This window comes from Neltuma alba, unplaced genomic scaffold, assembly GCF_004799145.2.
Source record: "Neltuma alba isolate B1F8T4 unplaced genomic scaffold, ASM479914v2 tig00001332_pilon, whole genome shotgun sequence".
In the NCBI taxonomy this organism is placed as follows: domain Eukaryota; kingdom Viridiplantae; phylum Streptophyta; class Magnoliopsida; order Fabales; family Fabaceae; genus Neltuma; species Neltuma alba.
The window spans coordinates 17,608-39,191 of NW_021632421.1; the positions used below are offsets into that span (position 1 = coordinate 17,608).

At 35.0% G+C, this 21,584-nt stretch overlaps 2 protein-coding genes across 2 annotated transcripts; both read right to left on the reverse strand.

Moving 5' to 3' along the window:
• Positions 1-1,733: 1,733 nt before the first annotated feature.
• Positions 1,734-17,127, reverse strand: LOC114755537 (uncharacterized). The gene is given in 22 exon segments (XM_028944437.1): positions 1,734-2,109; positions 2,555-2,705; positions 2,792-3,029; positions 3,108-3,318; positions 3,395-3,507; positions 3,600-3,740; positions 4,052-4,150; positions 4,153-5,347; positions 9,507-9,602; positions 9,687-9,794; positions 10,382-10,448; positions 10,541-10,708; positions 10,896-11,003; positions 13,598-13,902; positions 14,327-14,471; positions 14,558-14,795; positions 14,875-15,085; positions 15,163-15,275; positions 15,357-15,497; positions 15,818-16,147; positions 16,150-16,382; positions 16,384-17,127. Coding segments are annotated over 22 exon segments (5,442 nt in total). The 5' UTR covers positions 17,106-17,127; the 3' UTR covers positions 1,734-1,800.
• Positions 17,128-18,184: 1,057 nt separating this feature from the next.
• LOC114755569 (50S ribosomal protein L19-2, chloroplastic-like) lies at positions 18,185-21,135 on the reverse strand. The gene is made up of 5 exons (XM_028944460.1): positions 20,908-21,135; positions 19,190-19,441; positions 19,022-19,108; positions 18,790-18,923; positions 18,185-18,688 (listed from the first exon to the last, which is right to left on the reverse strand). Exons 1-5 carry the CDS (start codon positions 21,034-21,036, stop codon positions 18,583-18,585), a joined length of 708 nt encoding a protein of 235 aa, XP_028800293.1. The 5' UTR covers positions 21,037-21,135; the 3' UTR covers positions 18,185-18,582.
• Positions 21,136-21,584: the final 449 nt, after the last annotated feature.

The following is a 21,584-nucleotide window of genomic DNA, read 5'->3' on the forward strand; positions in this document are numbered from 1 at the left end:
CCCAAACAAGCATAATTTCTACTTTTCCTAAAGTGCTTTGGTATCCATCACAAATTCTTCCACGTCTTAAAGGATATGGTTGAGGAAATTTCATTGCGTATGCGTTGTGGAGAGGAAGAATTTGCACAAAGAACATCACTTTCAACGCAGTAGCTATAGATGAACCTTGACTTCTCATGCAATGCATCCATCCATCTACCCCAGACTAATCCATCAGTTCCAATGGCATTCATTCTTCATCAACATTTGAACCCTGAACATAGTGGTCCAATTGTCAATGTCCCAGCATGGAGACTATAAATTCTGCTAACTAATGGAATGCATAATTCTCACTATTTAAATCATTTGATATGTTATTACCCAAAAAAAAAAAAAAGTCATAGGCCTGCTTTGACTTTGGTAACCTTAAAATTACTTTAGTTGTTAATATATATACAGCTCAAAGAAATGTCTACAAATTATGTGCCCATAAGATTCTCATAACATCACTTACAAGTACTTTAACCAAATCGTTACCCATTGAATTAATTGATAATGTCCTTAACTCTTTACGTATTATTAAAAAGTTACAACAAGAATATTATCCATATAAACACAAACACATACTACCTTCGATCTTAATTATAAGAGTCAATTGATTAATTTGAGAAGATTAAGAAAGTAAGTTGAATTAATTATTTGGCTTAAATAGGTGTTGTCTTTCCTAAAATATCCTTGCTAATTAAATTTATTGACTCGAATTATCATTATTAGAAGGATTATTTTGGAAAAAAAATATATAAATATGAGAGACAAAGTAAATTTGGATCTTATATTTAGGACTAAAATAAAAGTTAAACAGAGTCTTATATTAAAGACCGGAGGTAGCACTTTTTTTTTGGGTCAAAATCACATATGCATACTCTACACATGCTCCTTGTTTTTCTTTTTTCTTTTTTTGTGAAATTGTAAGGAAATTCTTTTTTATAGAGACAGAATTCCTCACAATAATTTGCTTGTGCACAGAACCAAAATCCTTCACCCGTTACTTCTTAAATTTATTGAGATTCTTTATATTTAAAAGATAACCACACACCCCGCACATGAAATAGTACATACTAAATACTATGCAATAACAATAACAAGCTTATCTCATTCAGCATTCTTCTCAATCTTTCTCTGTCTTTTTTTTAAAAATGACTACTAATGTTTTTAAATTTAGATTTTTTTTAAATTTTAGATTAAATTCAAATTATAGTTTCCAACATAAAACAAATTAGATTGAGACGAAAGTAAGAAGTTTAAAAAATAAATTTTACTAGGTTATATTTTAAGTAGCAGTGAATATAGCTTCTAAAGTATTTTGCTCATATTTAACCTTTTTTTTTTGGGACCTGGTTCGTCATATTTAACTTGAAGAATAGTTATGTATGTCTTTACAATAAAAGCAGAAAAATATGCGGATTAGATATTCCTGGAGAAAAATAAGACTGATTTAATTTTTTTATAGCTTTCATTAAAATCCGTATTAACAAAAACACATCAAAATTTCCAAATTGCATGTCTCTCCGCATTCTTTGAGGCTAATGAAAGGGACCCAGACATTTCTGCCAACTTTTTACCATATGAATACAAAAATCCTATATGAATGTATAACCCCAAAAAAAAAAACACTAATTATCCTTGTCACTGAAATAATCCAATTTTAAAAATCATCTTGTATCTCTAATACTTAAAAAAAATAAAAATCCATATAACAGGTATTCCAACAAGCGGTAAGAACATTGAAGCTGGATGGAATTTCTTGTGCCATTCTCTGAATCATCTTCCCCCCAGCATGCTTTGAGAAATTTCGTTTTGTGAGAATTGCGTACATCTTTGGTCAAAAGAAGTTGGATCAGGAGAAACATCACTCGTAGTGTAAAAACCAGGGGCTTTTGGCTGTGGCAACAATTTCTCACCATTTAACATTAGAACTACAACTGACATATCAGGCCTATCTTCAGCTCTTTGTTGCACACATAATAGTCCTACTTGTATACATCTTATGACTTCACATTCAATGCAATTTTCCTTTAGACATTCATCCAATAGCTCCAATGTTCTTCCTTGGATCCACAGTCTCCATGCCTAATATCATAGTAAGACCAAAAAAGGAAAAGGTTATTTCCACTTCTATGTTGGGAGAAATTCTTCATGTGGGTAATATGTAATGTTTTTGTGCAGCGAACCAGTGATCCTTCACCAACATCAGTGTTTTAGGTTATGGGGCCTATTCACAAATATTTGTGAGTACTTACTAAATCCTTATAAAACTAGCTAATGCAAAAACTCATAAGGCAGTCAGAATGATGAGTGGGAAACTTTATGCTTTGCCTGTTAAGCTACTGAGAAGTTCTTAAAACACTTGTGAGATATCGGCCAGCTATGCAGAAAGTAGATAAATGCTTATCAACAAGGGTGATTTAGGTGGTGAGATCCATTCAAACTCATTTTCATGGCTTCCTCAGTTCCTCTTGACTCCTGACTTTGCCAACTATCTAAAGTGGTACTTTGAATTAGGTAGTATACTTACATGTCCAAGAAGATTAAGGTAGTATTCTGGGTTTGAAAAGCCTCTGTTCTTCTTCCCACTAACAATTTCTAAAATTATCACACCAAAGCTAAAGACATCGGATTTCGTTGAAAATTGCCCATGCATGGCATATTCAGGAGGTATATATCCACTGAAAGTATAATTTGTGAAGTAAAATAAGTGAGAAAATGAGATTCTACAAAAAGTGATGAATAAACTAAAGATAAGACAACTTACTATGTTCCAACAATTTTGTTAGTGTTGGCCTCAACCTGATCATCCCAAAATGTGCGAGCTAGGCCAAAGTCAGATATTTTTGGATTCATAGAAGTATCTAGCAAAATATTGCTAGTTTTAAGGTCTCTATGAATAATTCTTAATCTGGAATCTATATGAAGATAGACAAGTCCTCGAGCAATTCCATGAATAATATGCCAACGCTTAAGCCAATCCAGCAACTTGCTACGAACTTCATCTGGACATCCAAAACATGTTAGGATGCTATTGGCAATCTCAACAACTATGAAATTTGGCAAAAGTCAAAGTTTCAAACCAAAAATAAAGTGGTCTAAGCTCTTGTTTGGCATATATTCATAAATCAACAATTTCTCTTTCCCCTCAATGCAACAACCAAGAAGCTTCACAAGATTACGGTGCTGAAGTTTTGCTATTAACACGACTTCATTTTTCAACTCTTCTAGCCCTTGACCAGATTTTGTTGATAGCCTTTTTACAGCTAGCTCTTGCCCATCTTGTAGAATACCCTGAAATTCATATTTAGGAGTTCTTGAAATTGTTACAGAGATTATTAAAATGATTGTTTGGATATGGTTATTGTACCTTGTATACTGGTCCAAAGCCACCTTCACCCAGTTTGTTAATGTCAGAAAAATTATCAGTAGCTTTAGCTATGACTGACACATCAAATGTTGGAAGATCCAAGACTTCTTTCGCTAGATTATTGTTGTTGATCATGACAATATCCAGAGTTTCAGAATTGTGAAAAAATATATCCATTTCAAAAGACAAGCATGATAAAACTTACCTGAATCACAAAGTTCTCTTTTCCTTGCAAATAAAGTCAATCCAAGTATCATGAAACCCGTTACAAATATTGCACAGCCAACAGCAATTCCTACTAGCCCCTTCTTGCCAATGCTCCCATGGCCTTCGTCCTTAAAATGATCTGACATTAATAGACGGTGTGAGAATCGTAGTTTCTCCAATTTATTTAAGCACTCCCTTATAGAGAGAAATGGACATCAATTAAAGAAACCCAACATCATAACAATTAGAAGCACCACTATCCACGACCAGTTCAACTTAGAACCTTGTGTTGTTAACATGGACGATTGATTTTCTTGATGTCTTTAACACATTCCCCCCTTCTCCCTCACCATTCTCACCCTCCTTTCATTTTAAGTGAAAATTTGTAGTAAACCGATCAGATACCAGAAAGGGAAAAAATAAAGGATCTGCTGTAAACAATGAAATTACCTAGCTCTGAAGCAGGAACTCGTACATAGAGGTCTTGTCCGCCCTCAAGAAATTGTCTCATGTCAAATAGTTCATCGAACCACATCAAGCAGCCACTTCACCTCGAATATCCAAATTTGAATATGCTGTACAAGAACAGTTTTGCAGACATGTTCTCTTACATTGCTCAAGGGCCATGGTCTTGTTATACCACGAAGAAGAGGTGTCTGGCAACTTGATGCCTTTATACTGCTTAAATCCATCACTGGCATCACAATCCAAAGAAACCCTTCTAGTGCAGCCACCGCTCCAATAAGACACATCCCATTCCTTAAAATTCTTGGGTTCATACCCTCTAAGGCATTCACAAAGAGGATTGTTATTGATGTCGCAGATAGTATTTGCACCACATAAGGCATAGTTGTCACACAGGTCAGGGGCACCAGTGATCATCACCCGCCAGCTGCTCGTTTGAATTACCCACTCAAAACTCTGCCCGATACCTAAAGGGGTCACTATATATCTACAGAAAACTGAATTATTCACAAGATCAAATTTGTAATATGCCTCTTTTTCATTCAACACAAACTCAGGATTTATTACTGGACTAAGAAAATGACTTGAAAATCCCGTGAAAGTGAAGCCATTCCATGGTCCTGCTCTGACCATCGCCTTAGAACCATTCATTAGAAAGCTTTGTGGGTACCCTCTCCGCTTTATTCTGATCACATAATCTCCCCGACCCGGATCATCTGAGCTTTTCCAAGATGACAGAAATTTATCCAAACCCGTTTCTTCATCCCACCCAAGCTTCATTCCTGGCATTAAGGTGTCACAAGGGTGGTCAAAACTCTGCCACAAGATTTGGTCCAACTTACCACTGCCATATCCATTTTTCACCACAAGATTTCCCGAATCCAAGAGTTGAGCAAAAGGGTAATATGGTCTGGCTGAAGAATGATTGGAGGACCACACTGTGTTGTTGTTCGTGGCATCAAGGAGGAGAAGAACTCCTCGATCATTTAACCGTAAAACACCCTTACCCCTATCGTTGCTGAGAGGATTGTCTCGGTTGGCCACCCAGAAGATTGTAGAAGGAGACTTCTTATACCATATCCCTACGTATCGAGCATTTGAAGACCCAGGGGTGAAGAATCCTAGTTCAAAATCCCGGTTTGAGGAAACTAAAGTCTCACCCTCTCTAATCAAGTTTCCTGGGGGGATGCTGTCCCGTGAAGTGAGCGGTTTTATAAACCATAGCAGCAAGGAGAACAGATACATTACTCTGAAACTCTCCATTATTTTGCACATCATGCCCTTGCATCACACACCCAGACCTTAAGAGTCCGCGATATTAATAACTAATATCTCGGAAGCTTTTGTAAGTCAAATGCAACGGTATGAATTTTCCCCAGTTGCGTGTTTTGACCACGTGTGGAAGTTTGACGCTATGTTTGGTGAGGACTAAGAAATGCCCATCTTAGGAGACGAAAGAATTAGAACGGGATCGTTGCATGGGTTCCCACAAAAACAAATAATCGTAATGTTTTATATGTATATATACAAATTTATTGACATATAAAATAAAATATGAAAGGTCCTAACTTTATAATGCATCCCCACCCACAAGGGAGCTTACAATTTAGGCATTCATATTCTTTCTATTAATTGAATCCCTCATCCACTGAAATGCTTTCATCATTGTTCTTCCGCCTCTGTTTAACATATAATAAAATTAAAACTAAAGATGACCAACTAATTCATACGTCGCATCACATCTGTGACATATTCAGTCCATATTACATGAGAAACCTTGATTAAAAACAGAATAGTGTCAGGAAGTTCAAAAGCGCCATGATCCGAAGTGCATTGTATGTGTTCCAAGTGTGACTAAACATTCCACTAGTTAAGACCAAAACAGGATGGAAGAATAACACAAAGTATTTTTAAGACATAGAGAGTTCTATCAAACAAAACATGTGGCGGGCGAGGGATTTTATTCACCCCCAATAGCCTCAATGTCTTCGGTAGCAATTTGCAGTTAACCAGCAATTACAATCAAGCCTAGGCAGATGCATTTTTATCACAGGATTAGCAGAAGATCAAGATAAAATCCTTATTCCTTACAGTAGAGGGGAAGTTCTCTACACTTGTTGAGAAAACTTTTAAAATAAGATACTCCTACATGAATGCATCCTAGTACAACTTCTGACGTGTGGTCTCCCCAAAGCATCTGCCAGCTCAAAGGATATGCATTAAACTAGGCATTGTGAAATATTACCTCTTATGCTTAATATAAGATCTACTTGATTAATTTAGATAAATTAAAAAAATAGTTAAATTAGTTATTTGCTATAAATATGTGTTGTCTTTGTTAAAATTCCTTTACTAACCATGTATATTAATTAGAATTACCATTTAATGAAACATTTAACATGTGTAACTATTACAAGAACTATTTTAGAAAAAATGAATAAATATAAAAAAAAATAGATTAAGATTTTATATTTAGAACCAAATTAAAAATCAAATAAGCTTTTATAATAATAAATAAAGATAGTACGTCAATAATGAAACTGCTACAGGCACTTACATCCCCTCTAATTTGTTAACATAAGGTTTAGGGAGGTGAGCTGCTGGGAAAGGTAAATTTTGTACTTTCTCCTTCAATGCTAAATATAAAAAATATTTTGTAGTACAATTTACATTACAAACTAAATCTTATATTTAGGATTAGAGATAGTAGCTTGAATCACTACTACAAAAAATACATTTAATAGCGGTTAAAATAAGCTTTTTACGGTAGTTTTGAGACTGACGTATATGCCATCGACGTAAAATATAGAGGATTTCACAGCAGTTTAAGAACCGTCGTGATATGTTACTTTTCACGGCGATTATATAAATAACCACCATGAAAATTTTTTTGTTTTTTTAGACTGCGTTTTACCCTACTGATCAAGACGGAACGAGAGAACAAAGCCTCAAAGGAAGTATCTCACCAGCCAGTTAAAAGCATTCTGATGGAGTAATAGCGTCACTTAGCTTTACCTTCAGCCACCAGATCGAAGCAACTAAGATTTAATAAAGATAAAATCAAAGACTCACATCTGCTAAAAATCATATCTCTTTAAACTCAAATTAAATATCATATTTTTTAACTAAAGAAAATAATCATATCAAACCACAAAACTATGAAATTCACAGAAAGAATGGAGGTGAAAACTCACAAATAAGAATGAAGAGGATGAGGCGACGACGACAGCGATAGCGACGACAGTGACAGCGACGGCGACGGCAATGGCAACAGCAACAGCGACAGTGATGGAAGAACATGGCGGAAATGATAAAAGCAATGGATAAACGTGGACAAAAGTAGGAGGAGGGAGAAAACAGAGTGAGGATGATATGGGGAACTATGAGCTTTGATTCTGAAAAGTAAAAACTATTGCGCCGTTGATTTTAAAATTTTTATAGACTTTTTACGGCAGTTATTTAACAAAAAATGCCGTTAAAATACTTTTTACGGCGGTTTTTTAAATAACCGCCTTTAAAAGTCCGCCTATAATTACAGAAATGCCACCGTCATATTTTTTACAATGTTTTTTCTAATAACCACCGTAATTAGCGTCGTGAAAACTCTTTTTTGTAGTAGTGAATTGTTAGTTTTTAAAAAAAATACAATACCCCCAAACATTCTTTTATTATGTCTTAATTACACGGACATCCCTTCTAATTTGATAACATACATTTTAGTATTTTACTCCAAACTATTAATATCATTAAAGAATATTCTAAAAACTTTCTTTTAAGTATATTTTCTAATTAAAAATCATATTAGAATAAATATTTTTTACTACTTTACCTCTCATTATACTAAATCTCTAGTTTATCTTTTAATATAATATTCATTAATGATCTATTAATATTTTTATTAAATTTACTAAATTAACGCATAACTTTATAATTTAATTGAAAACACATATATACAATTACAAAACATTTTTAGCTAATATATATTTAAAAAATTACATCATAAATCATTTTTAATCAATAAAAAAAATTAAGCTTTTAAATCTATTATAAAATAAAAATTTGTATTTATAAAATTAATTAAATTTATAATATGGTAATCGATTTAATAGTATAACAAAAATATTCAAATATCTATTAAAATTGTTTTTTAATTTTAAATAAAGATATATCATATGTGGTTAAATAATAATTATTAAGTAATACTTGCATTAAGGTGGGCATTTTGGTTAAAATTATGGGTTAACCATATTATTTAACGGTCAACTGATGATTTTTTTTACCAGTAGTCAACTAACGATTAGATAAATAGAAGTTGAATCTCAAAAATAGTCTATACAACATATATTTTGATTTTAAGGGAGCTTCGTATATGTATTCAGAGTAAAAGAGATGTCTCTATAATTTAGATTAAATAAAAAGAAGGTTAATGTATTTTACTCTCTCTTTTTTTTCTGACTTCAATCTTCACTCATTCTCTCTCATCTCTTTTTTTCATTTTCTTTCTCGCTGCAACTCACACTTTCTATAAATAAGGATGTTTTGAACTGCTTTTCTCAATTTCTTACATATTTATTGTTTTTAATCAATTTTTTATTTGCATAATTTAATTGTTTGAATCTTATAAAAAGCACAGAAGCACATATTTTAGAGGAGTAAATATGAAAACTAAAATTAATGAATCTAACAATTCAATGACCAAATTACTGGCTTATATACTGCATAATTAGTTATGGAGCAGAGCTAGCATTCCCAGAATGTTCTGGTGTTCATAACAAAATCTTCCACGTCTTGAAAATAATGAGTGGGGAAATTTCATTGTGTATGAGCGTTTTAGAGAGGAAGAACGTCCCTTTCAACTAGTAGCTTTAGCTGACCTTGACTTGTCATGGAATGTATCCATCCATCTACCCCGAACTAATCCACTGAAAGTATAATTTGTGAAGTAGAATGAGTGAAAAAATGAGTTCCTACGAAAAAGTGATAAATAAGTTGGAGATCAAACAACTTACTATGTTCCGGCAATTTTGTTCGTGTTGGCCTCAACTTGATCATCCCAAAATATGCGAGCTAGGCCAAAGTCAAATATTTTTGGATCTATAGAAGTATCTAGTAAAATATTGCTGGTTTTAAGGTCTCTATGAATAATTCTTAATTTGAAATCTATATGAAGATAGACAAGTCTTCAAGCAATTCCATGAATAATATGCCAATGCTTGACCCAACCAACAAGTTGCTACGAGTTTCATCTGGACATAAAAACATGTTAGAATACTACTTGCAAACTCAACAACTTGAAGATTTGACAAAGGCTTAGAGTTTTCAAACCAAAAATAAAGTAGTCCAAGCTCTTGTTTGGCATATATTCATAAATCAATAACTTCTTGTCTCCTTCAATACAGCAACCAAGAAGTTTCACAAGATTACGGTGCTGAACTTTTACTATCAACACAACTTCATTTTTCAACTCTTCCGGCCTTTGACCAGATTTTGTTGATAACCTTTTCACAGATAACTCTTGCCCGTCTTCTAGAGTACCCTAAAAATTATATTTGAGAGTTCTTAATTTTTAGAATACTTCTCGAGATGATATAGCATCATTGTTTGAATATGGTTATAGTACCTTGTATATTGGCCCAAAGCCACCTTCACCCCATTTGTTAGTGGCAGAAAAATTATCAGTAGCCTTAGCTATGATTGACAGATCAAATGTTGGAATATCCACGTCTTCCTTGCCCAGATTATTGTTATTGAACGTGACAATATTTAGAATTTTAGAATTGTGACAAAGTACATCCTTGTTAAAAGACAAGCATGCCAAAATTTACCTGAATTTCGAGGTTTCCTTTTCCTTGCAATTAAAGTCAATCCAAGAATCATGATGCTCGCTACAAATATCGCACAGCCAACTACGTTTCCTACTAGCTTCTTCTTGCCTTCATCCCTAAAATGATCTGACACCAATAGACAGTGAAAGAAACAATCAACTTCAAGGAAAACATCTCTATTAAAGGCATCGGCGAATATTCAATTGTGACTAGTGGTGCTTCAAGGTTGGTTACAAAAAAATAATAATAGTAGTAGTAGACCAATCAGATGCTAGAAAGGGGAAAAATAAAGGAAATGCAGTAATCAAAAGAATAAAACTGAGCACCTAGCTCTAAAGCAGAAACTCGTACATAGAGGTCTCGTCCCCCTGCAGGAAATTGTCTCATGTCCAATAGTTGATAAACCATAGGAGGCAGCCACTTCCTTCACCTCGCATATCCAAATTTGAATATGCTAGACAAGAGCAGTTTTGTAGACATGTCCTCTTACATTCCCCAAGAACCATGGTCTTGTTATACCATGAAGAAGAGGCGTCTGGCAACTTGACTCCCGCATACTGCTTAAATCCATCACTTCAAAGAAACGCTTCTAGTGCAGCCATTGCTCCAATCCAACAGATTCCATTCCTTAAAATTCTTGGGTTCATACCCTCTCAGGCATTCACAAAGGACTGTTGCTGATGTTGCATATAGAATTTGCTCCACACAAGGCATAATTTGCACATTGACCAGGGGGGCAGGGTTCATTAACTGCCAGCTGCTTGTTTTAATTAACCAATCAAAACGCTGCCCAATCCCTGATGGGGTCACTGTAAATCTAGAGAAAATCGAATGATTTATCAGCTCAAACTTAAAATACACCACTTTTTCATTCAACACAAACACATTAATTACTACTCGATCCGGATTTTGATTTGGAAGCCCCGTAAAAGAGAAGCCATTCATTCCATGAACCAGCTCTAACCCTCACTTCGGAACCTCTCAGTTCAACGAATTATGGATACCCTTTAAGGTCTATTTTGATTTTGTAATCTCCTTGACCTGGATCATCTGAGCTTTTCCAAGACAGAGTTATATCCAGACCTGTTTCTTGATCCATCCAAGCTTCATTCCTGCTATCCAAGATTCCAAGTGTCACAAGGATAGTCAAACCCTGCCATAATTGGTCCGAGTTACTACAACTACCACCATCATATCCATTTTTTACCACAAGATTTCCCGAATCCAGGAGTTGAGCAAAAGGGTTATACGCTCTGATGGATGAATTGTTGGATGACCACACTGTGTTGTTTTTGGCATCAAGAAGAAGAAGAATCCCATGATCATTTAATTATAAAATGCCTTTTCCACTATCGTTTTTTATGGGTGTGTTTCGGTTGGCTACCCAGAAGACTGTCGAAGGAGATTTCTTGTACCATTTCCCTAAGTATCTAATAGATGAAGACCCAGGCCTGAAGGATCCTGGTTCAGAAAACCCATCTGTGGAAACTAAAGTCTCGCCACCTCTAATCAAGTTTCCTGGAGTGATACTGTCTTGTGCAGTGAGTGTTCTTATGGAGCATAGCAGAAAGGAGTAAAGATACAGAACTCCGAAACTCTCCATTATTCTTTTTACCGAGAGACCTTGTATGATCCGCAAAAAGAATTGAAGAGTCCGGGATATTAACTGGGAAGACTTGATCGAAGTCAAAACTAACGGCTTGACCTGTTTTGATCAAATATGGAAGTTCAGCGTCATGTTTAGTCCCAAGTTACAACTACGAAATCTCTTTTGACCAGCACAACCAAGTAATGTATCAAGGCAAATCTGCTGGTGTTACGAAAGAATTAGAGGAATAGGATAGTTGGTCCATACCCTTTTTAAAACAAAAAAAACAAAAAAAAGGCTAAACTAATCGTAATTTTAAATACATCGGATATCCCCAAAGGGACATTTGTTTAAATGCATAAATATAGAAAATGAGAAGAATGACGGCGTAAAAAAGGAGAACAATCCTAAGTTGAGAGATATGACTAAATGACCCAAATGAAGTCTGGGAAACACAAGTTAACGCTTGAATCATGCATTTGGATTAGCAGTTAAAAAAAAAACTTATTTTTAATCTGACTTTTAAAAAAGTCATATTAAATAAAAATTAGATTGGGTAATATAATTTATGTTTGAATTGACTTTTGTAAAAAGTTAATTTATAAAGTTGAAAAGTTGTTTAGATTATGATTAAATAAGTAAATTTAGTTTATAGAATGACCAAAATAGATATGAATTTTATTAAATAATAAAAAAGATTAAAAATATGAATCTATAAAATATAATAATTTTAAATTATTATAATATGAAAAAGTTATATTTAATGAATAAAATATATTTAAATTAGAAATCATAATAATGTGAAAAAATTTTAACCGAATAATATTATATAATTAATTAGATGATATACTCTGCATAATTTATGTAAATAAAAAATAAAGAAAGATTAAAAATTAAAATATTATAAAAACTGTTAAAATTATTTTTAGTTAAGAGAATATTAAAAATAAATAACTAAAAACTAATTGAAAAGCAAATATATATATATAGAGAAAAGCATAAGAATAAGATAAACATAAGGGCAAAAATATCTTTTAATTTTAAAAAGCTACTTTTGTATAGGTCATAAATAAGTTTTAGGTCATAAATAAGTTTTAGGTGATTTTACAATTGTACTTCAAAAAACAGTTTTTGACCTCTAAGTCAGATTGATCAAAAACTGTGACAGACAGCTCTCAAATTTACAAATTGACTTATCATACTTATAAATTACTTTTTTCTCTCCCAAACGTCTTACCAAACAAGCTGATAATCAAACACAAATTGCAGAGACCACGGGAGGACAAGATTGATGTATTAACTTAATTGATGTTTAATTAGAAAAGTCGGATCTTAGAATGATCCGGACAATATAAATCAAGTGCCTAGACCACACGGAATACAAAATTGGAAAAACTGCCCCAAAAAATAAAAAGGAATTTGTTGTACGATTTATTGGCTAAAAACATCTAAGAGCCAATGTCCTTGAATGGATACAATTTTTCTTTAACTATTTGTAAAATATGTTCAACTATACATAAATGTATTTTATTTTTCCACTTTCAATTTAATCATATAAATCCTGTTGCTTGTATATCGTTTGACTCTGAATAGTTTATTTTGCAATGAATATTATCCATTTCATTCAAAAAATATATTTTATTTTGCACATAATTAAATATAAGTAATACATAACTTTAAAATAGCCTACTTATTGAAGACAAATTGCACAGAAGTACTTAATTAAATAAATTTCAAGTATTTTTGGGTAATAAATTTTGTAATGAGAAATTTTTCAATAAATTTTCTAAAAAAATTTGCTGCAAGCCTCATGAAGTTTAAGCGACAAAAACATTGTGTGAAACATAAATTACTGCCCGTACAATTCATCCCCACATATAACGGAGTTTTCCATTTACCTATTCATTGGAATATATTGTTCTTATGCCTCTGTTTGAAATACAGTAATTTTCTTTTTTGCCAACAAGATATAATAAGGTTAAAACTAAAGAATCCTAACTAATTTAACGTCACATTACAACTGGGACACACAATCCATATGAAATAACAAACCTAAGATTAAAAAGTGGTAAGAACACTGAAGTTGGGTGGTATTTTCTTCTCTGGAATCTGAATCACCTTCCGTCTAGCATGGTTTGAGAAATTTCATTTTGTGAGAACTGTGTGAATATTTGGTGTAATGAACTTGAACCAACGAGGACATCACTTGCAGTGTAAAAACCAGGAACTTTTGGTTGTGGCAACAATTTCTCACCATTTAACATAAGAATTACAGTTGACATATCTGGCCTATCTTCAGCTCTTTGTTGCACACATAATAGTCCTACCTGTACACATCTTACGACTTCAAATTGACTACAACTTTCCTTTAAACATTCATCCAGTAGCTCCAATGGTCTTCCTTGGATCCACAGTCTCCATGCCTAACATCATAGTAATACCAAAAAAAAGTAAATTTCTATCTCAAATTTTATGCTGGGAGAAATTCATAATACTTTTAATATGCCATGTTTCGTGCAATGAGCCAATGATCCTTCACCAAGATAAGTGTTTTAGGTGATGGGCCTATTCACAGATATTTGGGTGAGTTCTTATTAAATCTACAAAGACTTCTAGTGAAATGAGAATAATGAGTAGGAAACTGTACTTTGCTTATAAAAGCTATTGAGAAATTCTCAAAACATTAGTCAAATACAAATCAGATAGAGAGAAGGTAGATAAATGCTGGCCAACATGGGTGACTCATGTGGGGAGATTCATCCACACAGTCGGTTTTCATGAGTTCCTACTGGCTCCTTACTTTGCCAACTAGTTAAAGAAGTGCGTTGAATTAAGAAGTATACTTACATGTCCAAGAAGATTGAGATAAGGGTGAGAAAACTCTCTGTTCTTCTTTCCACTAATAATTTCTAGTACTATTACACCAAAGCTAAAGACATCTGATTTCATTGAAAATTGTCCACGCACAGCATATTCAAGAGGCATATATCCACTGGAAGTATGATTTGTGAAGTAAAATAAGTGAGAAAATGAGATCCTACGGAAAGGGATAAATAAGTTGAAGGTAAAACAACTTACTATGTTCCAACAACTTTGTTAGTATTGGCGACCACTTGATCATCCCAAAATATGCGAGCAAGGCCAAAGTCAGATATTTTTGGATTCATGTAAGCATCTAGAAGAATATTGCTGGTTTTAAGATCTCTATGAATAATTCTTAATCTGGAATCTATATGAAGATATACAAGTCCTCGAGCAATGCCATGAATGATATGCCAACGCTTAAGCCAGTCCAACAAGTTGCTACAACTTTCATCTGGAGATCAAAGACATGTTAGAATACTACTTACAGTCTCCACAACTTGGAAATTTGACAAAGGCTTAGAGTTTCCAACCAAAAATAAAGTGATCCAAGCTCTTGTTTGGCATATACTCGTAAATCAGCAACTTTTCTTCTCCTTCAATGCAGCAACCAAGAAGCTTCACAAGATTACGGTGTTGAAGTTTTGCTATCAATAGAACTTCATTTTTCAACTCTTCCAACCCCTGATCAGATTTTGTGGACAACCTTTTCACAGCTAATTCTTGGCCATCTTCTAGAATACCCTAAAAATCATATTTCATAGCCTTTGAAATTCTTATAAATATAATATAAAATCTTTGTTTGGATATGATTATAGTACCTTGTATACAGGCCCAAAGCCACCTTCACCCAATTTGTTAACGGTAGAAAAATTATCAGTGGCCTTCATTATGACTGACAAATCAAATGTTGGAAGATCCATGCCCTCCTCCACTAGATTGTTGTTGATCATAACAATATTCAGAGTTTTAGAACAGTGACAAAACATATTCATTTGAAAAGTTAAGCATTTACCCGAATCTTGAAGTCTCCTTTTCCTTGCAATTAAAGTCAATCCAAAAATCATAAAACTTGATACGAATATTGCACAGCCAACCACAATTGCCACTATCTCCTTCTTGCCAATGCTTCCATGGCCTTCATCCCGAAAATGATCTGATACTAACGGACTGTGAGAAATCATCAACTTCAAGTAAAACGTCTCAATCAAAGGCATCAACTAATATAGAATTGTGACAAGAGATGCTCCCAATTGGTTAAAAAAAGGAATATATATTTACAGAATAGTACATTTTCTCATTTATTTAAGCACTCTTTCATAGAGAGAACTGGATATCAATTCAGGAAACACAATAGCATAACAATTAGAAGCACCACAATCCAACCACAATTTACGTATAAACTCATAGTAAACTGATCAGAAACCAGAGACGGGAAAAGTAAAGGATATGCTGTAAACAAGACAACAAAAGTACCTAGCTCTGAAGCAGGAACTCGTACATAGAGGTCTTGTCCACCGTCAAGAAATTGTCTCATGTCAACTAGTTGATCAAGCCATATCAAGCAGCCACTTCCTTCACCTCGAACATCCAAACTTGCATATGCTGTACAAGAACAGTTTTGCAGACATGTTCTCTTGCATTCCTCAAGGGCCATGGTCATGTTATACCATGAAGATGACGTGTCTGGCAGCTTAACGCCTGTATACTGCTTAAATCCATCGCTAGCATCACAATTCAAAGAAACCCTTCTAGTGCAGCCACTGTTCCAATCAGACACATTCCATTCCTTAAAATTCTTGGGTTCCCTCTTAGGCATTCGCAAACAGGATTGCTACTGATGTCGCAGATAGAATTTGCACCACATAATGCATAATTGTCACACGAGTCAGGAAGAGCAGTGTTCATCACCCGCCAGCTGCTTGTTTGAATTACCCAATCAAAACGCTGCCCTATGCCTGAAGGGGTCATTATATATCTAGAGAAAATTGAATTATTTATAAGACTACTCTTGTAATATGCCTCTTTTTCATTCAACACAGTCCAGTTTTTCAACTGGATCCGGACTATGTTTTGAATATCCCGTGAAAGAGACGCCATTCCATGACCCTGCTCTAACTATCACCTTGGAACCACTCAGTTGAAAGATTTGTGGGTACCCTCTACGGTCTAGTTTCATTACGTAGTCTCCCTGACCTGGATCATCTGAACTTTTCCAAGATGACAGAAATTTATCCAAACCCGTTTCTTCATCCCACCCAAGCTTCATTCCCGGCATTAAGGTGTCACAAGGGTGGTCAAAACTCTGCCATAAGAGTTGGTCAAAGTCACCACTGTCACCACCACCATATCCATTTTTCACCACGAGATTTCCCGAATCCAAGAGTTGAGCAAAAGTATTATATGCTCTGATTGATGAATGATTGGAGTACCACACGGTGTTGTTGTTTGTGGCATCAAGAAGGAGGAGAACTCCTCGATCATTTAACCGTAAGACACCCTTACCCCTATCGTTGTTGAGAGGTTTGTCTCGGTTGGCCACCCAGAAGATTGTAGACGGAGACTTCTTATACCATATCCCTAAATACCGGGCGTTTGCAGACCCAGGGCGGAAGAATCCAAATTCAAAATCCCCATTTGAGGAAACTAAAGTCTCGCCCTCTCTAATCAAGTTTCCGGGAGTGATGCTGTCTTGTGAAGTGAGCGGTTTTATAAAGCATAGCAGCAAGAAGTACAGATACATCACTCTGAAACTCTCCATCATTTTGCATATCGAGACCTTGCATCACCCACCCAGATGCCAGGCCACAAGAGTCAGGGGTATTTAATATCTCGGAAGCTTTTGTGAAGTCAGATGTAACGGTATGAATTTTCAATTTTCCCTTGTCCCGTGTTTTTGACCACTTCGACCAAGTGTGCAAGTTTGACATTATGATTATGCTTGGGGAGAACCACGAAACGAACATCTTAGGCGATTTCTTTTAGTCTACGCCATAACCACTGGTAAATTAGGACAGGATAGTTGCAGAGGTCCGCACAAAAAATAAAATAATCGTATTGTTTTATATGCATGTATAGACCAGAAACTCATACAACAAATATAAAATAGTGACAAGTAGATAAAATAAAATATAAAAGGTTCTGACTTTACAATTCATCCCCACACACAGAAGAGCTTACAATTTAGTCATTCATATTCTTTCTATTAATTTAACCCCCCATTCGTTGAAATGTTTTCATCATTCGGTCTTCCGCCTCTATCTAATACTTTTTCCAATGCAAATTATAAACTAAATTTTATTCATATATGTTTATCAAAAAATTAGTTAAAATCAGCTTAAAATAATAAATATGTAAAGCATTTTTTTTTCAAATATGCTCTTACTAATAAAGAAAATAAATAAAAGATACACCAAGTGAATCAAAGAGGAAAGAGAATATATAGAATAAAATTGACACACACAAAAAACTCATTAAATACTTAAACAAAAGTAAATATCATCTTATAAAAAAAATCAAACCCCCTTAATAAAATTTAATTCATATTTTGTACTGGAAGGAGCATATGATAAAATTAAAGGTGTGTTTAATACATAATTCACACCGACTCCCACCTCAAATCACATCTGCGACCCATTCAATCCCCCATCAGAGGAGAAGAATAGTGTCGGGAAGTTCAAAAGCGCCATAATCAATAGATTGTATGAGTGCCAAGTGTGACTAAACATTCCACTAGGTTTCCCTTGATTTACAGACCAAAATAGGATGGAAAAACAACCCAAAGTATTCTAACAAATGCTAGTAGCGGGTGAGATCGAGGGAATGCTCCTACCTACAAAGCTCTTGAAACAAGGAAAAACCGGAGAGCTTTTTATTCGCCCCAATATCCTCAATGTCTTCAGTAGCAATTTGCAGTTAATCAGCAATTACAATCAAGCCTCGGCAGATGCATTTTTATCATAATATTAGCAAAAGATCGAGATAATCCTCACAATAGGGGGAAGTTCTTTACACTCGTTGAGAAAACTTTTAAAATAAGATATTCTCACATGATTGCATCTCGACACTACTTCTGACGTGTGGCCTCCCCAAAACATCCGCCAGCTCAAAGGATGTGTATTAAAATCATATATTGTGAAATACGTCGATAATGAAACAGCCCCAGGCGCTTGCATCCGCAGGCAGATACAGAGTAAAACTGAATCTAGAATTATCAAAAATTTCTACCAGGAAGAACTCTGTCATTGTCTTTTAAGTGCATCCATCTTCTCCCTAAGGTAGTAGAGTTTGGCCCTCCTCACTCTCTTCTTCTCAAGAACCTTTATCTCCTTTATGTTTGGTGAATACCTACCAAACATTGCAGAGGTTAATGAAAACCAAATACCACTTTATCCGCACATCATAGCTTATCTACGGGCACATCCATCAAAAAGATGAGTAGTACTCACAGTGGGAAGAGAGATTCAATACCAACCCCAGCCACTAGCCTCCTGATTCTAAATGTAGTATTAAGACCGGCATTTCGCCTTGCGATCACGATGCCTTTTATGATTGAAACACGGCGCTTGTTCTCAGGAACTTCCTGTTGTCTCAGTTTATAAGGAAAATATCCAGTTAATATGTTGAACAGGACCCAGACATAGCAATAGTACTATATATCGTCAGGACAAAATCCCATACCACTTTGAGTTGCACTATGTAACCTGGTTGTATATCTGGTATCTCCCTCTGTGTTCTGACTTCCTCTACTGCTTCCTTATCTATAATCTACATGGCAAGATACCAACAATCTTTACAATGATAAAAAATAAAATACACTAATTTAAAAGGAAAAGAGTAGTCATATGCCTGCATAATGTGCTTAGCAGTTTTATCCAATCTTTTAAATTTAATGCGAGGAGGCACGTCAGAGACAGGAGCAGAACTGTCTTGAGAAGACTCAACGGAGTTTATCTGGGTTGACATAAATCTGGAAGAAAAATGAGGTGCAAACGCAGCAGCTTGGTGAAACAAACTCGATCTAGAATCTCCGAGTATTGTTGCTAAGCCATATCTGGACTCAATTCTTGAGAGGGTCACAGTCTGGGCGAATATCCTTGTCTGATGAAAATTTGAAGGCAGCAGATATCCATTAATCAGAGTTTAAAATCTGAGGTCCCACTATTTCAAAATAACTGGCCATTAATGTTAATAACATAGCACTCAAAATGACTCTAATTGCTTATTTCCTATTTAATTTGGTCATTCAATCAAGCACATATAACATGAACTAAACAACAGTTCATGCATATATAATATTAAGAAACTTTGTGGGAAACCGAAAGCGGTGCAAAATTGTTGGATGACGAGAAACCTTTAGGCCAAAAGCAAAGAAAGAACTTGAAACAGAATAAAGCAAGCAAAGGCTCTGTAAAACTAACTGTACATGAGGTCCAATCGCTTTGACTATCAAAATTGTGGTATCACTCACCAAGACCATAAAAGAAGACAAAATACAATATCGACATTAAAACCAATCAATTAAGAAGCTTATAGTCACAAAACAACAATGTAATTCAGGACCAGATTTTCTGCTGCTCTTCAAGAGCAGTTCAATGTGATACTATTATCTTTATAGCCGCTAGGTGCATCCAGTAGAACCATTTAAGCCATGTCCTTTCATGCATAAAAATGCTCAGTTTAATACCCACTCACCATTCACAGAATCCAGAACATCATCAAGTTAAGCTGAAGTACTTGATATCAGCTTCAATACCGACACAAAGTTCACATAATGCGAACAATAAAGTGTAACTATTACGTAACTGTCCATGACTTCGTTCAAAAACAAAGCTTCTTGGTTCAAATTTATTGGTATATCAGGTTATTATGATCATACAAAGTAACATATATCCCTTCGGAAAGCCCAGCAAAAATAGAACTCCTACATGCCTTCATTGTTGTAGTTACGTCCTCCTTATGCTTTCGCAAAGTGATAATCATTTCAGCCAGTTACACAAAACCCACCAAAAATGCGAGAAAAGCAAGGTAAAGAGGAGATAAAAGGGAATGCAATGCAACCCTCGCGTTGATTGTATCCAAGACCCATCATCTGGGGGGGGGGGGGAATAAGCTTTCAAATAATGCCGCAAAAAATCGATAGTGATTAATGGAAAACCACGGCATATACAGTATCCTCATCGCTGGAGACTGATGATGGCAATGATCAAGACGAGTACGAAGAATGTAAAACAGGGACAGTTTTCGACGACTGAGGAGAGCAAAATTTGGCTGAACAGGATGGATTAGATGCATATCATGACCATAAACTACAGAAACCAATAGCACTTACAGATTGCATCAAAGAAGAAAGAGCGAAGCAACAAGTCTAACTATGCATATCTGAGACAATAAAATACTTAATTATTCTTTTTTAACCAGTAAATATTTAATTATTCAGTAAACCAGAAATTCCAAATCATCATAGAAATGAAAATATCGCTGCTTTCCCCACATTTTACACAGCAGTAGCACCATCAGATCGCAATGAACACTGAACTTTCTTTGAGAATGAAATGGAGGCTTACACTGATAGAGAAACTACGAGAGTAAGCATCTGAGGAAAAGAATCGGATGTCCGAGCTCGTAACTTGAGACCCCAAAGGAGATCGACCAATGGATGATCGGAGCGATGACAGGAGCCTGCGTGAAGCCATTGCGAAGTCGAGATTATTTCGTCGCCCAGTGAGGATGAGAAAGAGAGGGGTTAGGGTTTAGAAGGCGCTCACGTGCACCGCACGAGTCCACGGCTTCCATTAAGGCTTTGTTTGGTTGGGGTTTTTTTGAGGGGAGAGGAAGGGAGGGGAGGGGAAGGGGATGGGAGGATGTGTTTGGTTGGGAGGAGGGGAGGGGAGGGGAGCTAAAAAAATTTGTCCTTTTGTGCTCCCCTCCCCTCCCTCTCCTCCCCTCCCAAATTGGGGTTTTTGGAGGGGAGAGAAATATTATGAGAATCTTGACAAATATGTCCATGTCATTTTTTGAATATTCCAGTGGTGTCCTCTTGATATTTTTTTGGCGCATTTCTTTTCGCGGTCGCTCAGTTATATACACGCACAAATATAATATGCATATATATTAATATATTAATTAATTATATATATATATATATATATATTAATTATAAAATGACACTATTAATATCATATATATTTTTTATTTTCTAATATGTGGAGGGTATTATTATATAGTTAAGGTCTTGTCTTTT